Source organism: Notolabrus celidotus, chromosome 7 (assembly GCF_009762535.1).
Source record: "Notolabrus celidotus isolate fNotCel1 chromosome 7, fNotCel1.pri, whole genome shotgun sequence".
In the NCBI taxonomy this organism is placed as follows: Eukaryota; Metazoa; Chordata; class Actinopteri; order Labriformes; family Labridae; genus Notolabrus; species Notolabrus celidotus.
Window position 1 is genome coordinate 38615954 of NC_048278.1, and position 27202 is coordinate 38643155.

General features: G+C 43.1%; 3 protein-coding genes across 3 annotated transcripts; 1 reads left to right on the plus strand and 2 right to left on the minus strand.

Moving 5' to 3' along the window:
- Positions 1 to 347: 347 nt before the first annotated feature.
- On the minus strand, positions 348 to 10330 carry LOC117815992 (ras-related protein ORAB-1). The gene is made up of 6 exons (XM_034688041.1): positions 10144 to 10330; positions 6605 to 6677; positions 6374 to 6469; positions 6174 to 6269; positions 3395 to 3526; positions 348 to 1903 (listed from the first exon to the last, which is right to left on the minus strand). Exons 1-6 carry the CDS (start codon positions 10155 to 10157, stop codon positions 1706 to 1708), a joined length of 609 nt encoding a protein of 202 aa, XP_034543932.1. The 5' UTR covers positions 10158 to 10330; the 3' UTR covers positions 348 to 1705.
- A 1501-nt stretch (positions 10331 to 11831) lies between these two features.
- Positions 11832 to 15074, minus strand: LOC117816575 (E3 ubiquitin-protein ligase TRIM21-like). The gene is made up of 2 exons (XM_034688907.1): positions 14985 to 15074; positions 11832 to 13847 (listed from the first exon to the last, which is right to left on the minus strand). Exon 2 carries the CDS (start codon positions 13836 to 13838, stop codon positions 12018 to 12020), a length of 1821 nt encoding a protein of 606 aa, XP_034544798.1. The 5' UTR covers positions 13839 to 13847; positions 14985 to 15074; the 3' UTR covers positions 11832 to 12017.
- A 408-nt stretch (positions 15075 to 15482) lies between these two features.
- On the plus strand, positions 15483 to 23666 carry LOC117816576 (actin-related protein 2-B). Its single transcript, XM_034688908.1, has 9 exons — positions 15483 to 15636; positions 18861 to 18971; positions 19098 to 19313; positions 20525 to 20597; positions 20700 to 20836; positions 20912 to 21061; positions 21161 to 21306; positions 22711 to 22843; positions 23226 to 23666. The coding sequence occupies exons 1-9, from the start codon at positions 15589 to 15591 to the stop codon at positions 23394 to 23396; spliced, it is 1185 nt and encodes a 394-aa protein (XP_034544799.1). The 5' UTR covers positions 15483 to 15588; the 3' UTR covers positions 23397 to 23666.
- The last annotated feature ends 3536 nt before the right edge of the window (positions 23667 to 27202 follow it).

Consider the following 27202-nt stretch of genomic DNA (forward strand, 5'->3'; position numbering starts at 1 on the left):
GAGACGAATGAACATCATCAGAGGACGAGTCTCTTTGTGGGAGCTCCTTTTTTAAACTTCCCCCCGTCTCATAATCGAGCTGAGACGAAGGTGTGATGCGACGCGATAGCTGGAGTGTTTCTGCTCGTTACTGAGACACACTGTCGGGGTTTAAACTACATTTGAGGGTGCATCACTCTGGTGGTTAAAAACCCGTTGGAGGTGAAACTCCGAGCTGCAGCCTGAGAGAAGAAGTAGGCCAAAGATCATCATTCCTCTCAGCTTATGTTGCACCGAGGACGAAGCGGCTGAAACAAAGGTTGCTCTCAGAGCGGACACAGAAAGAAGCAGACGGAGAGGACCAGCAGTTATCAAAGATCTCCTTCATTGTTTTAATAGTAGACATTGTGCCACAAAAATGTCATGTCCGCAGCCACAAATCACGTGCTGAGATAACTAATTCCAGCTATTTATCATTCGCTTCACTTCCTTCTTCTTCTTCTTCTTCTTCTACACAAATCACTTCTTACATTTATGTATAAATATATACAGTTTATAGATTATTCTCGAGCTGGGATGGTGATCTTTTTCTTTCCTCCTGTCGTGGTTGTGCTGTTGGTTTGAGAAACATTAGCAGAGAAAATAACACACGGCTTGACGACGACGTCACGTCTCCCAATGTAGCACATGCTTATTGAATCATGGACACCAGCAGAGCACACACACACACGCACACACACACACAGAGAGAGCCGAATACAGGAAGGTCTATATACAGGAATGTTAACTGCTATCATACAAACTCTTTAAGAAGTCACCAACCGAGGGCACGCTCTGAGGGGAATATGCCGACAACACGAGAGCACCGAAGGCATACATGTCGTGAATCTCCTGCCGCAAAGGCACTGGCACTTTGTTTTGTTTTTTTAAGGGGCGACACTGTGACACCGTGAAGTCGGGGCGCGGGCGACGTTAGCGTGGGCGCAGTTTTTGAGCCAGTCGCTTCATGACTGCAGCTGATCACATGCAGTGGAAGGAGGAGGAGGAGGAGGAGGAGGAGGAGGAGGAGGAGGAGGAGGAGGAGGAGCATGTGATCAGCTCTAACATGCATGGTGCTGGTTTTAAGCATGTGCTTCATTTGAAGTGCTCACTAAGTCATACACATGGAGGAGATTGGGGGAGGGGGGGGGCTGTAATCCACAGCGACGTAAAGACAACTTTGTGTTTCTTTTTTTTTTTTTAAACAGTTTTAGAAAAAGTGACTCGTCATCTAACGAACGCAAACGAAAGAAAAGGAAGAGCGGGGGGGGGGGGGGGGGGGGGGGGGGGGGCGACGTAAGAAACGAGAAGCTGTGATCTCTGTCATTGGTTAACTTCACACGCTGTTAAAAACTGTGTACATACGCTTCCTTTCCAGTATGAGTGTGTTTTGGTAATGTAAGAAAAAAAAAAAAGGACCGCCCAGTGTGTTCTGTGGGGAGGGGGGGCGGGGGTATGGGAGGGGGTCTTACCGTCCTATTGCTGACTTTGAAACGTTTGGGGGGGATCTGGTGTTGTAGCTGCACACACAATTACAAACCGGTCCTTTCAAAGTCTTCCTCCTCTCTCTCTCTCTCTCTCTCTCTCTCTCTGGTTATCTTTCCCTGTGGAGCATGGTAACATTGAGACTGGTCGTGGGCTTTGGGGGGGGGGGTAGGATTCAGGTCATGGCTGATGTTTTCAGGCCTCAGCAGCAGCCTCCGGACGAGGTGTTGACCGGCTTGCTCTGGATCTTCACGTTGGACTTCTCCGAGGAACCGGCCGTGGCCCCGGGGCCCATCCTCTTCTTGATCTCGGCGGCCATGGTCATGAAGGCTTGCTCCACGTTGGTGGCGCTCTTGGCGCTGGTCTCCAGGAAGGGGATCCCCAGGTTGTCAGCAAATTCCTGAATAACAGAAAAAAAGGAGGAAAATAATTCAAACCGGACTCTGTAGTGGAAGTCACTGCATTAAAAACAGACATGACTCTGTAGTGGAAGTCACTGCATTAAAAACAGACATGACTCTGTAGTGGAAGTCACTGCATTAAAAAACAGACATGACTCTGTAGTGGAAGTCACTGCATTAAACACAGACATGACTCTGTAGTGGAAGTCACTGCATTAAAAACAGTCATGACTCTGTAGTGGAAGCCACTGCATTAAACACAGACATGACTCTGTAGTGGAAGTCACTGCATTAAACACAGACATGACTCTGTAGTGGAAGTCACTGCATTAAAAACAGACATGACTCTGTAGTGGAAGTCACTGCATTAGAAACAGACGTGACTCTGTAGTGGAAGTCACTGCATTAGAAACAGACATGACTCTGTAGTGGAAGTCACTGCATTAAACACAGACATGACTCTGTAGTGGAAGTCACTGCATTAAAAACAGTCATGACTCTGTAGTGGAAGTCACTGCATTAGAAACAGTCATGACTCTGTAGTGGAAGTCACTGCATTAAAAACAGTCATGACTCTGTAGTGGAAGTCACTGCATTAAACACAGACATGACTCTGTAGTGGAAGTCACTGCATTAAAAACAGACATGTCTCTGTAGTGGAAGTCACTGCATTAAAAACAGTCATGACTCTGTAGTGGAAGTCACTGCATTAACAACAGACATGACTCTGTAGTGGAAGTCACTGCATTAAAAACAGACATGTCTCTGTAGTGGAAGTCACTGCATTAAAAACAGACATGACTCTGTAGTGTAAGTCACTGCATTAAAAACAGACATGACTCTGTAGTGGAAGTCACTGCATTAAAAACAGACATGACTCTGTAGTGGAAGTCACTGCATTAAAAACAGACATGTCTCTGTAGTGGAAGTCACTGCATTAAAAACAGACATGACTCTGTAGTGGAAGTCACTGCATTAAACACAGACATGACTGTAGTGGAAGTCACTGCATTAATAACAGACATGACTCTGTAGTGGAAGTCACTGCATTAAACACAGGCATGACTCTGTAGTGGAAGTCACTGCATTAAAAACAGACATGACTCTGTAGTGGAAGTCACTGCATTAAACACAGTCATGACTCTGTAGTGGAAGTCACTGCATTAACAACAGACATGACTCTGTAGTGGAAGTCACTGCATCCACAAATGCAGGTTCAAACTGAACCATGCACAGAGGAAACCATATATAAACCTGATCCAGAACCACAGAGACTTCTCTGGACCTGAGCCCGTTTAAGATGGATTGAGGGGAAGTGGAGAACTGTCCTGTGGTCTGATGAAATCCTGGACTCTGTGTCCTCCACTCTAAAGAGGAGTGGGACCACCCGGCTTGTTATCAGCTCACAGGTCAAAACCAGTGTCCCTGATGATATGGGGATCATAAGAGTCCATGGTGAGCTGATGTGTGTTAACCTGTAGTCCTCTTACCTTAGCCGTGGTGTAGTCCACCACCTTCTTCGTTGTGAGGTCACACTTGTTGCCTACTAGCAGCTTATTGACGTTCTCGCTGGCGTAGCGGTCGATCTCCTGTAGCCATTGTTTGACGTTATTGAAGGACTCCTGAGGACGGGGAGACGGAGGGAAAACAGCGTTACACAAAAGGTCCTGAAGGGAACTGTTCCTACCACTGACCCACCAGTACCCAAGCCAAGTCCTTTACAGTCTGAGTTGCTGCCTCCCCCTTTTGAACGGACAGGAATCCCTCAAACATTGTGGACTTTGAAGTGACTGCTACAGGATCACATCCACCTGCTGGTAATCAGAGCATACGGTGGCTGGGTGTGGCCAAAAGGCAAACAGGATGGCTGTGTTTTGACAAAGCGCTGGATGTGAGGCGTCCTGGCAGTTACTCTGCTGTGATAAGACTTTTCAAATTTGCAGAGCTTAGAGAACACCTCATGTCGGAAACTCTCTCTCTCTCTCTCTCTCTCTCTCTCTCCCTCTCTCTCTCCCTCTCTCTCTCTCCCTCTCCCTCTCTCTCTCTCTCTCTCTCTCTCCCTCTCTCTCTCTCTCTCTCTCTCTCCCTCCCTCTCCCTCTCCCTCTCCCTCTCTCTCTCTCTCTCTCTCTCTCTCTCTCTCTAACTCAAGACAAACGAAGGCGAGGCTTCAGCTGCAGCTTCTGGGGAATGCGTACTCTGAGCGGGCGAGGCTGGAGGATCCTTAACTCTCACTCTTATCAATAAACGTCATTACAGTAACACTTTCACTTTCATTTACCTTGGAACACTAACAAACACTCTTTTCTTTACTCAGGGATTAAACTCTCTGCTGGGCTCCAAGGGGAAATGAACGCTAAGGGAAGGAAAGGAGAGGAAATGAGCACTAAGGAAGGAAAGGAGAGGAAATGAGCGCTATGGAAGGAAAGGAGAGGAAATGAGCGCTAAGGAAGGAAAGGAGAGAAAATGAGCGCTAAGGGCAAGAAAGGAAAGGAAAGGAAAGGAAAGCTGAGGAAAGGAAATGAGCACTAAGGGAAGGAAAGGAGAGGAAATGAGCGCTAAGGGAAGGAAAGGAGAGGAAATGAGCGCTAAGGAAAGGAAAGGTGAGGAAATGAGCGCTAAGGAAGGAAAGGAGAGAAAATGAGCGCTAAGGGCAAGAAAGGAAAGGAAAGGAAAGGAAAGCTGAGGAAAGGAAATGAGCACTAAGGGAAGGAAAGGAGAGGAAATGAGCACTAAGGGAAGGAAAGGAGAGGAAATGAGCGCTAAGGGAAGGAAAGGAGAGGAAATGAGCGCTATGGGAGGAAAGGAAAGGAAATGAGCACTAAGGAAGGAAAGGAGAGAAAATGAGCACTAAGGAAGGAAAGGAGAGAAAATGAGCGCTATGGAAGGAAAGGAGAGGAAATGAGCGCTAAGGGAGGAAAGGAGAGGAAATGAGCACTAAGGAAGGAAAGGAGAGAAAATGAGCGCTATGGAAGGAAAGGAGAGGAAATGAGCGCTAAGGGAAGGAAAGGAAAGGAAATGAGCACTAAGGAAGGAAAGGAGAGGAAATGAGCGCTATGGAAGGAAAGGAGAGGAAATGAGCGCTATGGAAGGAAAGGAGAGAAAATGAGCGCTATGGAAGGAAAGGAGAGGAAATGAAAGGAAAGCTGAGGAAAGGAAATGAGCACTAAGGGAAGGAAAGGAGAGGAAATGAGCGCTAAGGGAAGGAAAGGAGAGGAAATGAGCGCTAAGGAAAGGAAAGGTGAGGAAATGAGTGCTAAGGGAAGGAAAGGAGAGGAAATGAGCACTAAGGAAAGGAAAGGTGAGGAAATGAGCGCTAAGGGAAGGAAAGGAAAGGAAAGGAAAGCTGAGGAAAGGAAATGAGCACTAAGGGTAGGAAAGGAAAGGAAAGGAAAGGAAAGGAAGGGAAAAGCAAGCTGAGGAAAGGAAATGAGCGCTAAGGGAAGGAAAGGAGAGGAAATGAGCGCTAAGGGAAGGAAAGGAGAGGAAATGAGCGCTAAGGGAGGGAAAGGAAAGGAAAAGAAAGCTGAGGACAGGAAATGAGCGCTAAGGGAAGGAAAGGAGAGGAAATGAGCGCTAAGGAAAGGAAAAGAGAGGAAATGAGCGCTAAGGGAGGGAAATCAGCGCTAAGGAAAGGAAAGGAAATGAAATGAGCACTAAGGGAAGGAAAGGAAAGGAAAAGAAAGCTGAGGACAGGAAATGAGCACTAAGGGAAGGAAAGGAAAGGAAGGGAAAAGAAAGCTGAGGACAGGAAATGAGCACTAAGGGAAGGGAAGGAAAGGAAAAGAAAGCTGAGGACAGGAAATGAGCACTAAGGGAAGGAAAGGAAAGGAAGGGAAAAGAAAGCTGAGAAAAGGAAATGAGCTCTAAGGGATGGAAAGAAAAGGAAATGAACACTAAGGGAAGGAAAAGAAAGGAAATGAGCACCAGAACGCTACGGAGCGGATCCAGTGGAAGTTAACACATTGACTAGAATAGAAACAATCAGATCCAGAGCTGAGACAGATCGGAGATGGATCTGGTGGAATATGACCGTTGAACTGTAGCTTCTGCTTCATTTATTATCCTCTTCTGAAACTTTAACGTCTTCTTTCTATCAGTTTGAATTCCTCTGGTATAATTTGTTTCTCGTGATGCCTTCAGCGTCTCATGTGACGACTGACATGTATCAACAAACATGTTTTATTTTTGGGTGTAGATAGTTGAAAAAGCTTTATTAAGGACCGGATGTGAAGCTGATAAGAAAGCAGACGTCATGAAGAAGCACCGACCTGATCCGTCACATCGTAAACCACGATGATGCCGTGAGCTCCTCTGTAGTAACTGGAGGTGATGGTGCGGAACCGTTCCTGACCAGCTGTGTCCCACTGAAAGAAAAACCAACGAAGAAGAAGAGCTCGTCACTCCACGTAATCTAAGACCTTATCCCCTCTTATCGCTCCACGGTCCCATTACATCACGCCCTGCTTACAATCTGCAGTTTTATGGTCTTCCCGTCCAGCTCGATGGTCCTGATCTTGAAGTCCACACCGATGGTACTGATGTAGCTCTCTGTGTACGTGTCATCCTGGAGTAAAACCACACACACACACACACACACACACACACACACACAGACACACAAGAACACTCAGGTGAGTCTGACAGATATGACACCTGCAGGTTTATAAACCATCACAGAGCCGTTATGTAGGACACTTACTGCAAACCGGAGAAGGAGACAAGACTTTCCCACGCCAGAATCACCGATCAGGAGCAGCTTGAATAAATAGTCACTGTGAGAGGAAGAGGAGGACGACTGTTAGACATTTCATGATGGCTGAGACGGATTTAGTCTGACAAACATTATAAAATACAACTTTTTAAATAATCTAGCTTTATCTGAGTGTCGCCTTCTGAACTTAGGTTGTAAGCATATTTTTTGGGACCTATTTGGGACCTAAAGTTCCCACTGTGTAGGTAAGGTATGAGAAGAGGGGGCGTTTATTATTAGTAGTAGTATTTTGTGTATGAGCGAGGTGATTTAAGGAGGATAAAGACTGAATTCAGAAAAGCCTTGAAAGAGACTGCGGCAAGTCGTCGGACGTTCCTGTGGACTCCTCTCGCGGCGTCATCAGGCTCCCGTACACGTCCAACAAAGACGGGGATATTGGACGGAGATTATCTCACCAGCGGTGTCAAGTGAGATCTAAACTGGGGTTTTTTTTCCTGGTATACCAGAGGTGATCGATTATTTTTCATGTGGACGGCTTCTTGGGTTTCTTTTTTTGTGATGAACTTCTGGGGGATGGATTAATCAGTCCCTCCAGGATTTTGCAGGGTTTTTTTTGTGATTGTTGCGTCCCCAGAAAGCCTGATTTTGCGACAGCTTTTTGAAAAAATTGAGGTGAAAGTTGAAATTTTTTTAAAAGCTTTTTTCCCCAATAACATCTCAAGGGAAAGTAAATCTGCTAAATTACAGTTGTTTTTAGAAAACATTCTATCTGTGACCACTGGGACTGTATTTAGATTCTCTTGACTCACAGTAAAATGCCATGAAAGGACTGTATTGCACATTTACGACGGTCCCTGAATGCACCACGCAGCTACAGAGGCACTGGACAGTCAGTCAGTTCACGGCACTCTGAAATGCATCTGCATCTTTGATGACGAGGAGTTGATCCAAACTTACTGAATGTGTCTGATGTTTCACCAAACTGGATTAAATCAAGCTGTAGACGCCGAGCTTTTTACGGTAACCACGGCAACAACGTCAAACATCAAATATTAAACAGACGTCCCCCCCGGTTGTGTCTTTGTCACTAACGCACACCGGGGGGTAAAAATCCTCAATGAAGATGAGACAGATGCATGGAGGTGAGGAGAGCTGGTTCATAAAGCACACCTGCTGCAGGTAGAGACCAAGCTAACACTGAGCCCCTCAGATAAGAACTCAGCCTGTCACAGGAAGTCATCACGCCATCTTTAAAGACACACAGCACAGGGGGAAACATGGATTCAACATGTCTTTATTCTTTCTTTCTTTCTGTCTTTCCTTCTTTCTTTCTTTCCCTCTTTCTTTCTTTCTTTCTTTCTTTCTTTCTTTCTTCTTTCTTTCTTTCTTTCTTTCTTTCTTTCTTTCTTTCTTTCTTTCATTCCTTCTTTCTTTCCTTCTTTCTTTCTTCTTTCTTTCTTTCTTTCTTTCTTTCTTTCTTTCTTTCTCTTTTTCCTTTCTTTCTTTCCTTCTTTCTTTGTTCTTCTTTCTTTACCTTTTTCCTTTGACTTTCAGTCTCTCTTTCTTCGCTTCTTTCTTCCTTTCTTTCTTTCCTTCTTTTTTTCTTTCTCTTTTTCCTTTTTTCTTTCCCTTTTTCCTTTGACTTTCAGTCTCTCTTCGCTTCTTTCTTCCTTTCTTTCTTTCTTCTTTCTTTCTTTCTTTCTTTCTTTCTTTCTCCTTCTTCTTTTTTTTCTTTCTTTCCCTTTTCCTTTGACTTTCAGTCTCTCTTTCTTCGCTTTTTCTCCTTTCTTTCTTTCCTTCTTTCTCTTTTTCCTTTCTTTCTTCTTCCTTCTTTTTTTCTTTCTCTTTTTCCTTTCTTTCTTTCTTTCCTTCTTTCCTTTTTTCTTCTTTCTTCCCTTTTTTCCTTTGACTTTCAGTCTCTCTTCGCTTCTTTCTTCCTTTCTTTCTTTCCTTCTTTCTCTTTTTCCTTCCTTTCTTTCTTTCCTTCTTTTTTCTTCTTTCTTTCCCTTTTTCCTTTGACTTTCAGTCTCTCTTTCTTCGCTTCTTTCTTTCTTTCTTTCTTTCCTTCTTTTTTCTTCTTTCTTTCCCTTTTTCCTTTGTCTTTCTGTCTCTCTTTCTTTTTCTACCTTTCTTTCTCTCTCTCTTTGTTCTTTCCATGGTTCTTCATCCTTTGTGTTTCCTGTCTGGTTCATAAAGCACACCTGCTGCAGGTAGAGACCAAGCTAACACTGAGCCCCTCAGATAACAACTCAGCCTGTCACAGGAAGTCATCACGCCATCTTTAAAGACACACAGCACAGGGGGAAACATGGAGTCTTAATGTCCGACGGTTGGCCACTGATGTCTTCGTCTTGTCATCGTCAACAAAATCTAAACATGTGTCCGTCAGAGTTTTTATTATCAGTGATGCACTTTAACTCGTAATAGTCTCGTTTTCCTCATGAAGAAATGAGTCGTTGACGAATATTTATCTGCCTGATATCGTTAATGAAATTAACTCTGGCTGTATGGGTGACACCATCGTTCATTAATGCGTATAAAATATGTAATGAATATATATATGTAATGTATGTGTATGAGTCGTATGTGCTTTGGCAACAACATGTCTTTGTTCATGCCAATAAAGCAAATTGAATTAAATTGAATATTATCGGTTATCAGCCTCTTTGACGACTAATAATCGGTATCCAATAAAAAAACGTATCGGTCTATCTCTAGTCTATACTGCCCGTCCTCACAGAGTCTTTTTCTAAAATTTAAAGTACTTTGAAAACAAACTGCTGCATTAAACGCACAGAAAACAACACGCCGCCTGTTGCAACACACTCCACTTTGTTGATTCTACCATAAGCCCCGCCTCCTGTGCGACAAACAGCCAATCACAGCTGAGGATTTCAGGGTGGCATGTCTGGTGTCCAATGAGATGTCAGCAGGGGGGCTAAAGCCTCCCCTGGCCCCCACTGTGGATCCACCTCTGCTTAAATGCATTTATTCTCTGTACTTAACAAACACAGGATGACCTAACAGAGTCCACGAGAGGGGAACCTTCAGTAATTTAATGTTTAATGTTTAAATATGATGAATTCTGTCGAAGAAGAAGAGTTAAAGGTCTTTATTAGTCTGTTGTTTACAGACCTGTCCCCCCCTCTCTCTCTCTGACTGAGGAACTCTCAATAACAGAATCCTGACACACTCAGCTAACGATACGTAGCTATCCGGTTAGCCTGCTAGCTTCTTATGCTACTTCGGTTTAAGTTCCAATACTCGAGCTAACAAACAACACAGACCAAATACAAACAATGAATCTTAGTAAAGGTTTTACTTTGAGTAATAAACCCCGGAGAGAGGAGACTTTAGAGTCCGACATCAGCGCTGTCACTGGGTAGTCCGTGTACCCGACCACAGCTCGCTAGCTTAGCATGAAGACAAAGCAGCTGACATTTTAAACACAGCTAGCTTAGCTTAGCTTAGCTAACGCTGACAGCTCACCCGGACCTGTCACAAACCGCCTCAAAACTCGGACTTACTATTCTGGATTCATCGTGGACTACAGGTGAGGGTCTGTCGGTACTGTGAAGGGGTCTGGATTCTGTCGCAGGTGGAGCTGGGCGCGTGCCTCGTAGTGAAGAACAGATCCGTTTATTTGTCAAGAACTGGCTAAACTGGTTGTCGCAACCAGAACAGCATAATCGAATCAAATATGGCTGTCAGCAATACCTACCCGGAAATACCAGAGCAAAGGGATCATGGGTAATGTAGTCTTTGGGGGATGGGCGTTTACGCTGCGTTTGAACCAAAACAACAGGATTTTTATAATGAAAGAAAGATGGATAAATAATAAATATTAAATTATATTATACTATATTAAATTAAATTGAAATATGTTAGATTAAATTAAATTAAATTAAATCAAACAAAACTAAATTAAATTAAATTAAATTAAATACAAAAATTAAAAATAAAATAAAATTAAAATAAATTAAAATAAACTAAACTTAACTAAACTAAACTAAACTAAACTTAAATTAATTGAAATTAAATTAAATTAAATTAAATTAAATTATACAAAACTCAACTGAACTCAATTCAATTCAATTCAAGTCAGCTAAACTAAACTAAACTAAACTAAAATAAAATAAATAAATAAATAAATAGAATAATGAATAGAACAACTAAAGCTGCTTTTGGTAATCACGGAGTAAACATCATAGACTGTAAAAAAAAATGGACATCCGTTCGTTACATTCCCTTTTATTTCTTCCAACAGACAAAAAAACAATTACATCAGAAACACAGATTGCAAAATGTAGTCTAATCATGCCAAGTCCCAACACCAGCACTTTTACAACTCAGTGATCCAGCAGTTAAAAGTACCGTGTGTAGAAAATGTGCAACCTCCACTGATTTGAAATAAGCCCATTATTTAATATCCTGTCATTTCATAATTATATGTCCGAAGCTTTAGAGGCTCCAAGTTTGATAATAAGAATTAAGACCAATGACAACCAACAACATGTTATTTGTATATCATTAATTCATTATCTAAGAGACCCAACATTAACCCGATATGAGCGATATATTACAGCAGTGAGTAGAAAAGCCAGATTCTGAAGCTGTCAATTTTTTGTCTGAAGTCCTTTGACTGTTTACATAGATGGATAACACATCTCTATCACCTCCTGTTGTATAAAAGTCAAGCCTAATGCACCTGAGAGGTGCTGACAAACTGAGATCAATTCTAAGATCAATGGAAGAAATCTGAGATCAAAGGCAAGATTATATGATCCAAGCCAGGATTCTAACATCGAAGGCAGAATTCTGAAATCAAAGCTAGGGTTCAAGATTAAAGGCAGAATTCTGAGATCAAAGGCAGAATTCTAAGATCACTCAAAGAACTCTGAGATCAAAGGCAGAATTCTGACATCAAAGGCAGAATTCTTAGATCAAAGGCAGAATTCTGACATCAAAGGCAGAATTCTTAGATCAAAGGCAGAATTCTGACATCAAAGGCAGAATTCTAAGATCAAAGGCAGAATTCCGACATCAAAGGCAGAATTCTGACATCAAAGGCAGAATTCCGACATCAAAGGCAGAATTCTGACATCAAAGGCAGAGTTCTGAGATCAAAGCTAGAGTTTAAGATCAAAACCAGAATTCTAAGACCAAAGCCAGGATTTTAAGACCAAGGCCAGAATTTTAAGATCAAAGCCAGAATCCTGAAGAAGATTTGGATCTAAAATAGACCCTTTATTGGTCGACTCTCTCTCCTACTTTATACCTCTTTTTCTTGCATCAAATTGCTAATTCAGACTTAACTAATAACCCATGACCTCTACTACAGCCAGTCACTATGGGGAGCTCTTAAGGTTTTGCCCTCACCTTTAGGGAAGCTGTTGTGTCATTAATCTTTTTTCAAAGTGGGATCTTGAAAGGCCGCTTTTCTCTCCCGATTGACAGGAGTAATGATCAGAGGGGCGGAGTTTTTACCTTTGTAGTTTAGAGAAGGACCGAAGTAAGGGTGGAGTTTGCTGGTGAAGGAGCAGCCAGTGAAGGAGTAGATAAGAGCTGCAGAGTCTACGTCATGAAAGGAGACCAGACCCTCCTCATAATCCACGAACACCCCCACCTTCTCAGGTTGAGACCTCAGAGAGAGAAGGACTGGAGGGTTATCAAGAGCTTTATACTCTTTTCCATTTCTCAAACATAATGACCAGAAACCAAACTGAGGCCTCGCTGTGATCAGTCCCTTCCTGTCGATCGACTCTCTTGCCACTCCGAAAGTCCATTCAGTTTTTCCTTGAACCTGAACCTCGAAGTAAAATCTGCCTGAAGAGAAACTCTGCTTTCCTAAAACATAAACACAAGGAGAAAACCTCTCTGGGTTGTTTGGGAGATTCTTCCACACATCACTATCCCTAACTTGTTTCCCATCATCAGACAGGATGAGTTTGGGATGTGCTGTATCAGGATCAAGAGTCACATCTGCTGCGTACTGCTGGACTCTCTTCAGCTCAGTTTGAGCCAGCAGCTTCTTCATCCGTCCTATGAGAGTCTCCTCCTGCTGAACAGCAGCTCTCAGCTTAGCTTGAAGCAGCTTCCTCATCTCCTCTCTGAGAGCCTCCCCCAGCTGAGCAGCAGCTCTCAGCTCAGCTTGAAGCAGCTTCTTCATCTCCTTTCTGAGAGTCTCCTCCAGCTGAGCAGCAGCTCCCACCACAGTCCCCCAATGTGAAGTTGGACAGACATTAACCTGTGTCCAGTCTTTGGTTGGTGGTGGGTGGTTGATGTTCAGGGACTGGACTCTCTGGAGAAGATGGAGGTGGTCTTCAGAGCCTGAGAGCTGCTTCACTTCAGAGCTTCTCTTCTTCAGCTCAGAGATCTCCTCTTCCAGCTGGTGGATGAAGTCTTGGTCCTGTTGCTCTGCTGTTTTCTGCTTCTCTTTGATGGAGTCCATGAGCTCGGCCTGGCCTCTCTCAACAGACTCCTTCAGAGCGGTGAAGACTCGAACACCTTCTGCCATCTCTCTGTCTGGATTTCTCTTACCGAGGTCAGCTGAGAGTTTGATCTCCTGAATCTTCACTCGTCTGTTCTGGATCATCTCCTGGATTTCAGCGTCCGTCTCCTCCAGCTCGGCCTTCTTGTCTTCATATTCTTCTCCCAGAGGAACAAACTCGTGGGTCTTGTGGTCTAAAACAGAGCAGAGGACGCAGACACACGTCTGATCGGTCTTACAGAACAGCTCCAGAGGTTTATCGTGCTTCGGACACATCCTGTCCTCCAGGTTCTCCACGGCGTCGATCAGCTGGTGTCTTTTCAGACGTGGAGCTGTCAGGTGAAGCTCCAGGTGAGTCTCACAGTAGGACACCAGACAGTCTAAGCAGGACTTCAGGGCCTTCAGTTTGGTCCCAGTGCAGATGTCACAGAGGACTTCTCCTGGTTTGGACTCTTGTTGCTCTGAGCTGCTGCTGCTGGCTTCCTGCTGAGCTTTGTCTCTGAACTGAGCGACCATCTCAGAGATGAAGGTGTTGATGTACAGATCGGGCTTTGAGCTGAAAACCTTCTTACACATGGGACACAGGCACTGGTCTTTGGTACTCCAGTGTTCAGAGATGCAGTCTTTGCAGAAGTTGTGTCCACATGGTATGGTGACAGGATGAGTGAACACATCCAGACAGATGGAGCACAGGAACTGGTCCTCAGGCAGGAAACAAGACGCTGCCTCCATGACTTCACGCTGAGAGAGAAAAAGAAAGTTTCTACATTCATTAAAAATGTTTCAGAATTGAAACACATCCACAACTTTTCAGATATACAGTGTGTAGTATTTGAAGGTACGGTGTGTAGTATTTAAAGGCACAGTCTGTAGTATTTAAAGGTACAGTGTGTAGTATTTAAAGGTACAGTGTGTAGTATTTAAAGGCACAGGGTGTAGCATTTAAAGGTACAGTGTGTAGTATTTGAAGGTACAGTCTGTAGTATTTAAAGGTACAGTGTGTAGTATTTAAAGGTACAGTGTGTAGTATTTAAAGGCACAGGGTGTAGCATTTAAAGGTACAGTGTGTAGTATTTGAAGGTACGGTGTGTAGTATTTAAAGGTACTGTGTGTAGCATTTAAAGGTACAGTGTGTAGTATTTAAAGGTGCAGTGTGTAGTATTTAAAGGTACAGTGTGTAGTATTTAAAGGCACAGGGTGTAGCATTTAAAGGTACTGTGTGTAGCATTTAAAGGTACAGTGTGTAAAGGTACAGTGTGTAGTATTTAAAGGCACAGGGTGTAGCATTTAAAGGCACAGGGTGTAGCATTTAAAGGTACTGTGTGTAGTATTTAAAGGTACAGTGTGTAGTATTTAAAGGTACAGTGTGTAGCATTTAAAGGTACTGTGTATATTATTTAAAGGTACAGTGTGTATATTTAAAGGTACAGTGTGTAGTATTTAAAGGTACAGGGTGTAGCATTTAAAGGTACTGTGTATATTATTTAAAGGTACAGTGTGTAGTATTTAAAGGTACAGTGTGTAGTATTTAAAGGCACAGGGTGTAGCATTTAAAGGTACTGTGTATATTATTTAAAGGTACAGTGTGTATATTTAAAGGTACAGTGTGTAGTATTTAAAGGTACAGTGTGTAGTATTTAAAGGTACAGTGTGTAGTATTTAAAGGTACAGGGTGTAGCATTTAAAGGTACTGTGTATATTATTTAAAGGTACAGTGTGTATATTTAAAGGTACAGTGTGTAGTATTTAAAGGTACATTGTGTGGCATTTAAAGGTAAAGTTTACAGTATTTATCTACTTATATCAAAACTTTAGACTCATAGAAATGTGTGGAGAGCACAGAGGTGAGACAGATAAAGGTTTATCAGTTGTACTTACATGTGCTGTTTATTCAGAGACTGCTACGTTGTGAAAAAGATCCAAAATTCTTGTTGATTGTTAGAAAGAAAAACAGAGGCTCCTGTCAGCGTCAGCTCTCCTTTCACTCTGAAAAAATTCAGTTTCATTTCACTGAAAGCCTGACTGTGTCTGCTGTGACGTTCATACAAATAACACACCCTCACAGGTGGACTTTGCAGTTAGTCTGCATACAAGACACACCTCTTTTGGTAGGTGAAGCAAACCTTTGACTTTAAAGAGAGCACAACAATTTTAAGTTTATTTCAGCTGTGATTTTATTTCATTTTTATTTTATGTATTTCACTTTTCTCTATCTTGTTTTTCTTGTATTGTTTTATTTATTTCTGTTCTTTTGTGAAGCACTTTGCTAAGCACTTAACAAACCTTAATTCGTCTCCCTCACTTCCCCCCTTTTTGATTACGCTATGAAATACATTGCCTCAAAGCAAAATAACATCTCATGCTTTTATTTTGAAGGATCCGCACTGGGATGTGCTTCTTGCTTCCTTCCGGTGTGTGTGGTTAGCTTGAGGTTAGCTGGTGTGCAGGCAGAGGCGGATTCTGCTGGATTCAGGGCTCGAACATGGACAGTCAGGGGAGAAAAGTGGTGGTTTGTGATAACGGGACGGGGGTAAGTTTGAGAACACCTGTGTGACCTCACTGTGCGTCGCTTCCGGTGCTCCGCTGCTGCAGTCTGAATGCTAACATGCTAACGTGTTCCTGTCTGGGTGGGTAGAGTTAGGAATGTGTCTGTCAGCTGGATTCACCTCATTCATCTGCTGTGAAGCTCCCACTCTGTTAAAACACACACAGATACATTCATCTGTCCTCTGAGGACACACACACACACACACATTATCAGTCCTTTCAGAGACATTTAGAACGGTTCAGTCAAGGTAAACTCACTTCCGCACCTTGGGTGTTACATTAACTAGCCTCATTAGCTAGCTTCATGTTTCAGCTGTGTTTTAAATATGAAGAGTTTAAAGAAAGGAACAAACATGAGGTTAAAGATGGAGAGAACAAGCTGTTTAAAGGTTTTAATGTCTCCATTCTGCCTTTTAATGCATTCATTAGCGAGCTATGCTAGCCCAGTAGCTAGCTGAAACGGCCCCGCCCTCTTTAAGGAAGGTAATAATCACCTTAAACCTTCATCACACACACTCACACACTCTCACACACACACACTCAGCAGGTGTAAGGCTTTATTACACTGTGGTGTAAAGGGAGACTTTCAGAAACGTTTCATGAATCCACCTAAAGCAGGAAGAGCGAAGGGAGCGTCTGCGCATGCGTGAGACGTTGATTGCGGAAGCAGCTCAGTTCTTCCATGTATGGAAACTTCAGATCTGCTGTTTGCAAAACGAGTGAAGACAGAACGACCAGAGGAAGTTAGACTGAAGCTGCCTCAAGACAATAAGAGAGAGAGACTGAGTTTATAATTAACACAGCTGATACTGAATATTTAACTCTTTATAATGCAGTGACTTCCACTACAGAGTCATGTCTGTTTTTAATGCAGTGACTTCCACTACAGAGTCATGTCTGTTTTTAATGCAGTGACTTCAACTACAGAGTCATGTCTGTTTCTAATGCAGTGTCTTCCACTACAGAGTCATGTCTCTTTATAATGCAGTGACTTCCACTACAGAGTCATGTCTGTTTCTAATGCAGTGACTTCCACTACAGAGTCATGTCTGTTTATAATGCAGTGACTTCCACTACACAGTCCTGTCTGTTTATAATGCAGTGACTTCCACTACAGAGTCATGTCTGTTATTAATGCAGTGACTTCCACTGCAGAGTCATGTCTGTTATTAATGCAGTGACTTCCACTACAGAGTCATGTCTGTTTCTAATGCAGTGACCTCCACTACAGAGTCATGTCTGTTTTTAATGCAGTGACTTCCACTACAGAGTCCTGTCTGTTTATAATGCAGTGACTTCCACTACAGAGTCATGTCTGCGTTTAATGCAGTGACTTCCACTACAGAGTCATAACTGTTTTTAATGCAGTGACTTCCACTACAGAGTCATGTCTGTTATTAATGCAGTGACTTCCACTGCAGAGTCATGTCTGTTATTAATGCAGTGACTTCCACTACAGAGTCATGTCTGTGTTTAATGCAGTGACTTCCACTACAGTCATGACTGTTATTAATGCAGTGACTTCCACTGCAGAGTCATGTCTGTTATTAATGCAGTGACTTCCACTACAGAGTCATGTCTGTGTTTAATGCAGTGACTTCCACTACAGTCATGACTGTTATTAATGCAGTGACTTCCACTGCAGAGTCATGTCTGTTATTAATGCAGTGACTTCCACTACAGAGTCATGTCTGTTTTGAATGCAGTGACTTCCACTACAGAGTCATGTCTGTATTTAATGCAGTGACTTCCACTACAGTCATGTCTGCGTTTAATGCAGTGACTTCCACTACAGAGTCATGTCTGTGTTTAATGCAGTGACTTCCACTACAGAGTCATGTCTGTGTTTAATGCAGTGACTTCCACTACAGAGTCATGTCTGTTTATAATGCAGTCACTTCCACTACAGAGTCATGTCTGTGTTTAATGCAGTGACTTCCACTACAGAGTCATGTCTGTGTTTAATGCAGTGACTTCCACTACAGAGTCATGTCTGTTTATAATGCAGTCACTTCCACTACAGAGTCATGTCTGTGTTTAATGCAGTGACTTCCACTACAGAGTCATGTCTGTTTTTAATGCAGTGACTTCCACTACAGAGTCATGTCTGTGATTAATGCAGTGACTTCCACTACAGAGTCATGTCTGTTTTTAATGCAGTGACTTCCACTACAGAGTCATGTCTGTGTTTAATGCAGTGACTTCCACTACAGAGTCATGTCTGTTTATAATGCAGTCACTTCCACTACAGAGTCATGTCTGCGTTTAATGCAGTGACTTCCACTACAGAGTCATAACTGTTTTTAATGCAGTGACTTCCACTACAGAGTCATGTCTGTTATTAATGCAGTGACTTCCACTGCAGAGTCATGTCTGTTATTAATGCAGTGACTTCCACTACAGAGTCATGTCTGTGTTTAATGCAGTGACTTCCACTACAGTCATGACTGTTATTAATGCAGTGACTTCCACTGCAGAGTCATGTCTGTTATTAATGCAGTGACTTCCACTACAGAGTCATGTCTGTGTTTAATGCAGTGACTTCCACTACAGTCATGACTGTTATTAATGCAGTGACTTCCACTGCAGAGTCATGTCTGTTATTAATGCAGTGACTTCCACTACAGAGTCATGTCTGTTTTGAATGCAGTGACTTCCACTACAGAGTCATGTCTGTATTTAATGCAGTGACTTCCACTACAGTCATGTCTGCATTTAATGCAGTGACTTCCACTACAGAGTCATGTCTGTGTTTAATGCAGTGACTTCCACTACAGAGTCATGTCTGTGTTTAATGCAGTGACTTCCACTACAGAGTCATGTCTGTTTATAATGCAGTCACTTCCACTACAGAGTCATGTCTGTGTTTAATGCAGTGACTTCCACTACAGAGTCATGTCTGTGTTTAATGCAGTGACTTCCACTACAGAGTCATGTCTGTTTATAATGCAGTCACTTCCACTACAGAGTCATGTCTGTGTTTAATGCAGTGACTTCCACTACAGAGTCATGTCTGTTTTTAATGCAGTGACTTCCACTACAGAGTCATGTCTGTGATTAATGCAGTGACTTCCACTACAGAGTCATGTCTGTTTTTAATGCAGTGACTTCCACTACAGAGTCATGTCTGTGTTTAATGCAGTGACTTCCACTACAGAGTCATGTCTGTTTTTAATGCAGTGATTTTTCTCTCTTTGTTCTCCTCAGTTTGTGAAGTGCGGCTATGCAGGATCAAACTTCCCTGAACACATTTTCCCGGCGCTGGTCGGCCGGCCAATCATCCGCTCCACAGCTAAAGTTGGAAACATTGAAATCAAGGTGATTCTCTCTGTTTTAAATCTGTGGTCAGTGTTCATGGTATTGATTAGTTTTGTGATATGAAGTCTTTCAAACGTACTTCCTATGTTTCAAAGTGTTTCCCTGTTGACCTTTGACCTCTAACAGGACCTGATGGTGGGCGATGAGGCCAGCGAGCTGCGCTCCATGTTGGAGGTGAACTACCCCATGGATAACGGCATCGTGAGGAACTGGGACGACATGAAGCACCTGTGGGACTACACCTTCGGCCCAGAGAAACTCAACATCAGCTCACGGGACTGCAAGATCCTCCTGACCGAGCCGCCCATGAACCCCACCAAGAACAGGGAGAAGATTATAGAGGTGAGCTTTGTTTGTTTCTGCTCCATGTCTCGAATGCTGAGGTCAGATTACAGGATCTTTAGGGAACCATAAGAAACACAGGTTAACATCCCTTTAATGCCCAAATAAGGGCATGAGGTCAGAGTTCAAATCAGAATCTAAAATCAAACAGTCAAGAACTGTGATCAGAGACAATAGTGTGTGTGATTTTGAGCCAGTGCAGTGACTTCCACTACAGAGTCATGTCTGTTTTTAATGCAGTGACTTCCACTACAGAGTCATGTCTGTTATTAATGCAGTGACTTCAATTACAGAGTCATGTCTGTTTTTAATGCAGTGACTTCCACTACAGAGTCATGTCTGTTTTTAATGCAGTGACTTCCCCTACAGAGTCATGTCTGTTTTTAATGCAGTGACATCCACTACAGAGTCATGTCTGTTTTTAATGCAGTGACTTCCACTACAGAATCATGTCTGTTTTTAATGCAGTGACTTCCCCTACAGAGTCATGTCTGTTTATAATGCAGTGACTTCCACTACAGAGTCATGTCTGTGTTTAATGCAGTGACTTCAACTACAGAGTCATGTCATGTCTGTTTATAATGCAGTGACATCCACTACAGAGTCATGTCTGTTTTTAATGCAGTGACTTCCACTACAGAGTCATGTCTGTTTTTAATGCAGTGACTTCCCCTACAGAGTCATGTCTGTTTATAATGCAGTGACTTCCACTACAGAGTCATGTCTGTTTTTAATGCAGTGACATCCACTACAGAGTCATGTCTGTTTTTAATGCAGTGACTTCAACTACAGAGTCATGTCATGTCTGTTTATAATGCAGTGACTTCCACTACAGAGTCATGTCTGTTTTTAATGCAGTGACTTCCCCTACAGAGTCATGTCTGTTTTTAATGCAGTGACATCCACTACAGAGTCATGTCTGTTTTTAATGCAGTGACTTCCACTACAGAGTCATGTCTGTTTTTAATGCAGTGACTTCCCCTACAGAGTCATGTCTGTTTATAATGCAGTGACTTCCACTACAGAGTCATGTCTGTTTTTAATGCAGTGACTTCCACTACAGAGTCATGTCTGTTTTTAATGCAGTGACTTCAACTACAGAGTCATGTCATGTCTGTTTATAATGCAGTGACTTCCACTACAGAGTCATGTCTGTTTTTGATGCAGTGATTTCCTCTACAGTGTAATGACTGTATTTAATTCTCTTCCAGGTGATGTTTGAAACGTACCAGTTCACTGGAGTCTACATCGCCATCCAGGCCGTCCTCACGCTCTACGCCCAGGGTTTGTTTTCTTCTTCATGTTCTGAGATATATTCGTGTGCTTTCCAATAAAACAATAGGATCAAACAGGATGTGAGTTCTGTTCTGCTCCTCTCCCGATCAGGCCTGCTGACGGGCGTTGTGGTGGACTCGGGTGACGGCGTCACTCACATCTGTCCGGTGTACGAAGGTTTCTCTCTGCCCCACCTGACCCGACGTCTGGACATCGCAGGAAGGGACATAACGCGTTACCTCATCAAGGTATTTCCCGCCTGCTTCTCTTTCTAAATGAAGGAGTGTTTTTTATAATAATCACTGAGTCTGTCCGTCCACCAGCTGCTGCTGCTGCGAGGCTACGCCTTCAACCACTCAGCCGACTTCGAGACGGTGAGGATGATGAAGGAGAAGCTCTGCTACGTCGGGTACAACATCGAGCAGGAGCAGAAGTTGGCGCTGGAGACGACGGTGCTGGTGGAGTCGTACACGGTGAGTCACGACTCATTATCTGACCCTGGAGATGAACCAGCAGCTGGACTGAAGGGGGTCATGGTGTGTAGGTGTAACACAGCACTGATGTGTCCACAGCTCCCAGACGGCCGCATCATTAAGGTGGGAGGGGAGCGGTTTGAAGCTCCAGAGGCTCTGTTCCAACCCCACCTCATCAACGTGGAAGGAGTGGGCGTGGCCGAGCTGCTCTTCAACACCATCCAGGCCGCAGACATCGACACCAGGTGACTTTAAGAGTCTTAAGGCGTTTCGACCGGTGGACCCAGGGTCTAAATTTGGTTCAGGGGTAGACAATCTCCCCCCTAAAAAGCCCCTGCTAGGGAGGTAGTACTTTTCAAAGGTCCCAGGCCTGCGATGCTGAACTGGTAGATTAACCTCAGTGTTTTTATTCCTCCCTCCGTCCACAATAACATCACACACATCTGTGATTCTCTTGATATCTCTTTCTTTCATTAGTTTTTGTTTTCTTCTCTAAATTTTTTTCAATTTTTTTTGTTGAAATTTCCTTTTGAATTTTTTTTTCAAATTCTTTTCAAAGTCTTTTTCAAATTTTTTTTTTCAAATTTTTTTTCAATAAAAAAATTTGTCCAATTTTTTTTTGTCAAAACATTTTTTGTCAAAAAAAAAAGTCATTTTTTTTTCAAAAATTTTTGTCAAATTTTTTTTCAAAAATTTTTGTCAAAACTTTTTTCAAATTTCTTTTGTCAAAAGCGTTTTTCAAAAAAAAAATTCATTTTTTTTTTTCAATTTTTTTCAAAAACCATTCACAGTCATTGTTTCACATCTGTGATTCTCTTGATTTCTCTTTCTTTCATTAGTTTTTATGTGTTCTATCTTTTTTGTATGTGTGTGTACTTTTCAAAAGAAGAAGCTGTGATTCTCTTGATTTAGCAGCTTGTAACAGTAGTCTTCTCTCAGCCCACCGTGAATGCGTCTCTCCTCCCGGTGTTCCGGTTTTAAAAGTGACCCTGTAAACTGGAGACCTTCAGCTGAACGTGTCAGTGTTTGTGGAGTTTACACAGCTGTTGAAACACAGAGGGAGTTCCTGGGAATGCAAACTAGTTTAGTTTTTATTAAGATTTCAAAATATCCTCATCAGATATTTAATGATGGTCTAAAGACGTTTATGAGGGATGCATCCGGCTGAGAGTCTCCAGTTAACAGGGTCGCCGTTTAAACCAAAACACCGGCCGATCTCTGCGATCACGGCTTTTTGAGTTCAAAAGGATTTTAAAGCCGTGTTGAAACGTCTTTGCTACTCGCGCTTATCTCCTCTCACGTGTTGATTCAGTGAATCCATCTGTGATGAAATATAGCACCATCTAAAACAGACCAGCTGAGTCTCTTCATGCTAACAGGCTAACTGTTGTGTTGCTCAGAATGATACCTGCCTGTCCGTCTGCTTATATGGTTTCATCTGTGATGAATGGGAAAGAAAGAGAATGAAAGAAAGAAAGAACCCGGGACTTCAGCCCACGGTCGAAACGCAGACAACAATGGGGGGACAGGAACCTGTCAGTTCAGGGTAAAGTAGTTCTGGTGGCTAAAAGACCCCAGAACTCTCGGTTGAAATGCACCTTATAGCGATGCATCAGTCCTACATCACGTGGTCTTGTTCCTCCAATCAGGTCGGAGTTCTACAAACACATCGTGCTGTCCGGAGGCTCCACCATGTACCCCGGCCTGCCGTCCCGCCTGGAGCGAGAGCTGAAGCAGCTGTACCTGGAGCGAGTGCTGAAGGGAGACGTGGCCAAGCTGTCGGTGAGTTTCTGAAAACCAAAATCAGGAGGGAGAAATCAGACGGACGAGGTTTATCTCATGTTTCCCCAAAACCCACCCTCAATACTCAGCTTTTTATATTCAAACTGTCAGATCATCTTGTTAGTGAGTGAAACATGAAGTACTGCTTCAGTCCTGAGCCTTCTTGTATTTAGACGCAGTAACTGTGCTCACCACTAGAGGGAGCTCAATCCCAAATCAAGTGTGAGCATCAACACTTGAGAGGCATCTTAGTTTGCCCTGCTCTCATCAGGGTGAGGTGAAGATATAACGAGTCCTTGTTCCTGGACTCTCCTCATCCTCGAGGGTTTCCTCCCCTTATCATCTCGTCTGTTGACTCTCTCTTCTCCTCTTTCTGCTTCAGAAATTCAAGATCAGGATAGAGGACCCCCCTCGGCGTAAGCACATGGTGTTCCTGGGCGGCGCCGTGCTGGCCGACATCATGAAGGACAAGGACAACTTCTGGATGACGCGGGAGGAGTACGAGGAGAAGGGGACGCGCGTGCTGGAGAAGCTCGGAGTCACCGTCAGATAAAACACAAACAAACAAACAAAAACACTTCCTCCTAAAGTCCCTCCATCTGCCCGTCGGCCGACATCCACGCAGCGCTTACCCCGAGGCTCGTGGAGGGACGCTCTTTGTTCCTTTTTTAAAAAGCAAGGAGGGAAGGATGCAAGGAGGAAGGGAAGGAAAGAGGGATGAAGGATGTGAAGTTGTGGGGTAAGACGTCTCGTAGAGAGGACGCTGGTTTTTCAATGTTTTCCCCCAGACATAAAATTCTGAGAAACATGCTCCGATATTTGAACAAAAATAAAAAAACTTTAACTTTATTTAAAAAAAACAAATTAAAAAGAGACGGGGAGTTCTACCTTTTCATGTTTTAATAACAAGTATGAAGTTTAAATGTCGGGTGACAACACCAAGTTGAGATTCTTACGTGTTTCGGAGTGATCCCAGGATGAGACCGCGGGCCGCTAACGTGAGAATATCTCGAGATCAACACGAGATTTGCCCAATTTGTGACATCACAAATTGGCCAATCGCTTTGAAATAGCATCATCAACGTAACACTCGGCGAACGGAAACATTTGCCGAGTGTTGCGTAACTAAATGAAGACGACTCTGTTGTGCAGTTACTGCAGAGAGGGGTTCCGGAATGTTGAGTTCTGGAGCTCGGGGTTCCGTGGTCCTTTGATGCTTTCCTTAAAGAGACAGTAGCGTGAGAGTAACTCGAGATCAACACGAGTTTGCTCAATTTGTGACATCACAAATTGGCCAATCGCTTTGAAATAACATCATCAACGTAACACTCGCCAAACGGAATCTTTCGTCATCTGTCACTTTAAATAGAGAAGCAGTGGTTAACTCAATGAAGACGACTCCGTAGGACGGGAACTGTAGAGAAGGGTTCCGGAATGTTGAGTTCTGGGGCTCAGGGTTCCGTAGTCCTCTGATGCTTTCCTTAAAGAGGCAGTAGCTGAAATGAAGCGTTTTTAACATTGGGGGTCAAAAACATATGCGGGCTGCTAACGTGAGAATAACTCGAGATCAACACGAGAGTTGCTCAATTTGTGACATCACAAATTGCCCAATCGCTTTGAAATAGCATCATAAACATAACACTCGGCGAACTATCCGTCTGTCACTTTAAATAGAGAAGCAGCGGTTAGCTCAGTGATGATGACTCTGTGCTGCAGTAACCGTGGAGAAGGGTTCCGGAATGTTGAGTTCTGGACCTCAGGGTTCCGTTGTCCTTTAATGCTGTCCTTAAAGAGACAGTAACGCGAGAAAAACTCGAGTTCAACACGAGAGTTGCTCAATTTGTGACATCACAAATTGGCCAATCGCTTTGAAATAGCATCATAAGTGTTATGTAACTAAATGAAGACGACTCTGTGCTGCAGTAACTGTAGGGAAGGGTTCCGAAAAGTTGAGTTCTGGAGCTCGGGGTTCCGTAGTCCTTAGATGCTTTCCTTAAAGAGACAGTAACGTGAGACTAACTCGAGATCAACACGAGACTTGCTCAATTTGTGACATCACAAACGGTTAACTCAATGAAGACGACTCTGTAGGACGGTAACTGTGGAGAAGGGTTCCGGAATGTTGAGTTCTGGAGCTCGGGGTTCCCTAGTCCTTTGATGCTTTCCTTAAAGAGACAGTAGCTGAAAAGAAGCGTTATTAACATTGGGGGTCTAAAAAATATGGCCATGTTTTATAGATTGTCACCTGTGGTGCAGTCACTGTAGAGAAGGGTTCCGGAATGTTGAGTTCTGGAGCTCGGGGTTCCGTAGTCCTTTGATGCTTTCCTTAAAGAGACAGTAACGTGAGAATAACTCAAGATCAACACGAGTTTTGCTCAATTTGTGACATCACCAATTGGCCAATCGCTTTGAAATAACATCATCAACGTAACACTCGCCAAACGGAATCTTTCGTTATCTGTCACTTTAAATAGAGAAGCAGTGGTTGACTCAATGAAGACGACTCTGTAGGACGGTAACTGTAGAGAAGGGTTCCGGAATGTTGAATTCTAGGGCTCAGGGTTCCGTAGTCCTCTGATGCTTTCCTTAAAGAGGCAGTAGCTGAAATGAAGCGTTTTTAACATTGGGGGTCAAAAACATATGCGGGCTGCTAACGTGAGAATAACTCGAGATCAACCACGAGAGTTGCTCAATTTGTGACATCACAAATTGCCCAATCGCTTTGAAATAGCATCATAAACATAACACTCGGCGAACTATCCGTCTGTCACTTTAAATAGAGAAGCAGCGGTTAACTCAGTGATGATGACTCTGTGGTGCAGTAACCGTGGAGAAGGGTTCCGGAATGTTGAGTTCTGGAGCTCAGGGTTCCGTTGTCCTTTGATGCTGTCCTTTAAAGAGACAGTAACGTGAGAATAACTCGAGTTCAACACGAGAGTTGCTCAATTTGTGACATCACAAATTGGCCAATCGCTTTGAAATAGCATCATAAGTGTTATGTAACTAAATGAAGACGACTCTGTGGTGCAGTAACTGTAGGGAAGGGTTCCGGAATGTTGAGTTCTGGAGCTCGGGGTTCCAAAGTCCTTTGATGCTTTCCTTAAAGAGACAGTAGCTGAAAAGAAGCGTTTTTAACATTGGGGGTCCAAAACATATGGTCATGTTTCATAGACTGTCATCTCTGCTGCAGTAACTCTAGAGAAGGGTTCCGAAATGTTGAGTTCTGGAGCTCAGGGTTCCGTAGTCCTTTGATGCTTTCCTTAATGCTTTCCTTAAAGAGACAGTAACGTGAGAATAACTCGAGATCAACACGAGACTTGCTCAATTTGTGACATCACAAATTGGCCAATCACTTTGAAATAGCATCTTAAACATAACGTAAACGTGTTGTATAACTAAATGAAGACGACTCTGTAGGACGGTAACTGTGGAGAAGGGTTCCGGAATGTTGAGTTCTGGAGCTCGGGGTTCCGTAGTCCTTTGATGCTTTCCTTAAAGAGACAGTAACGTGAGAATAACTCGAGATCAACACGAGTTTGCTCAATTTGTGACATCACAAATTGGCCAATCGCTTTGAAATAACACCATAAACGTAACACTCGCCAAACGGAATCTTTCGTCATCTGTCACTTTAAATAGAGAAGCAGTGGTTGACTCAATGAAGACGACTCTGTAGGACGGTAACTGTAGAGAAGGGTTCCGGAATGTTGAATTCTGGGGCTCAGGGTTCCGTAGTCCTCTGATGCTTTCCTTAAAGAGACAGTAGCTGAAATGAAGCGTTTTTAACATTGGGGGTCAAAAACATATGCGGGCTGCTAACGTGAGATTAACTCGAGATCAACACGAGAGTTGCTCAATTTGTGACATCACAAATTGCCCAATCACTTTGAAATAGCATCATAAACATAACACTCGGCGAACTATCCGCCTGTCACTTTAAATAGAGAAGCATCGGTTAATTCAATGATGATGACTCTGTGCTGCAGTAACCGTGGAGAAGGGTTCCAGAATGTTGAGTTCTGGACCTCAGGGTTCCGTTGTCCTTTGATGCTGTCCTTTAAAGAGACAGTAACGTGAGAATAACTCGAGTTCAACGCGAGAGTTGCTCAATTTGTGACATCACAAATTGGCCAATCGCTTTGAAATAACATCATCAACGTAACACTCGCCAAACGGAATCTTTCGTCATCTGTCACTTTAAATAGAGAAGCAGTGGTTAACTCAATGAAGACGACTCTGTAGGACGGTGACTGTAGAGAAGGGTTCCGGAATGTTGAGTTCTGGGGCTCAGGGTTCCGTAGTCCTCTGATGCTTTCCTTAAAGAGACAGTAGCTGAAATGAAGCGTTTTTAACATTGGG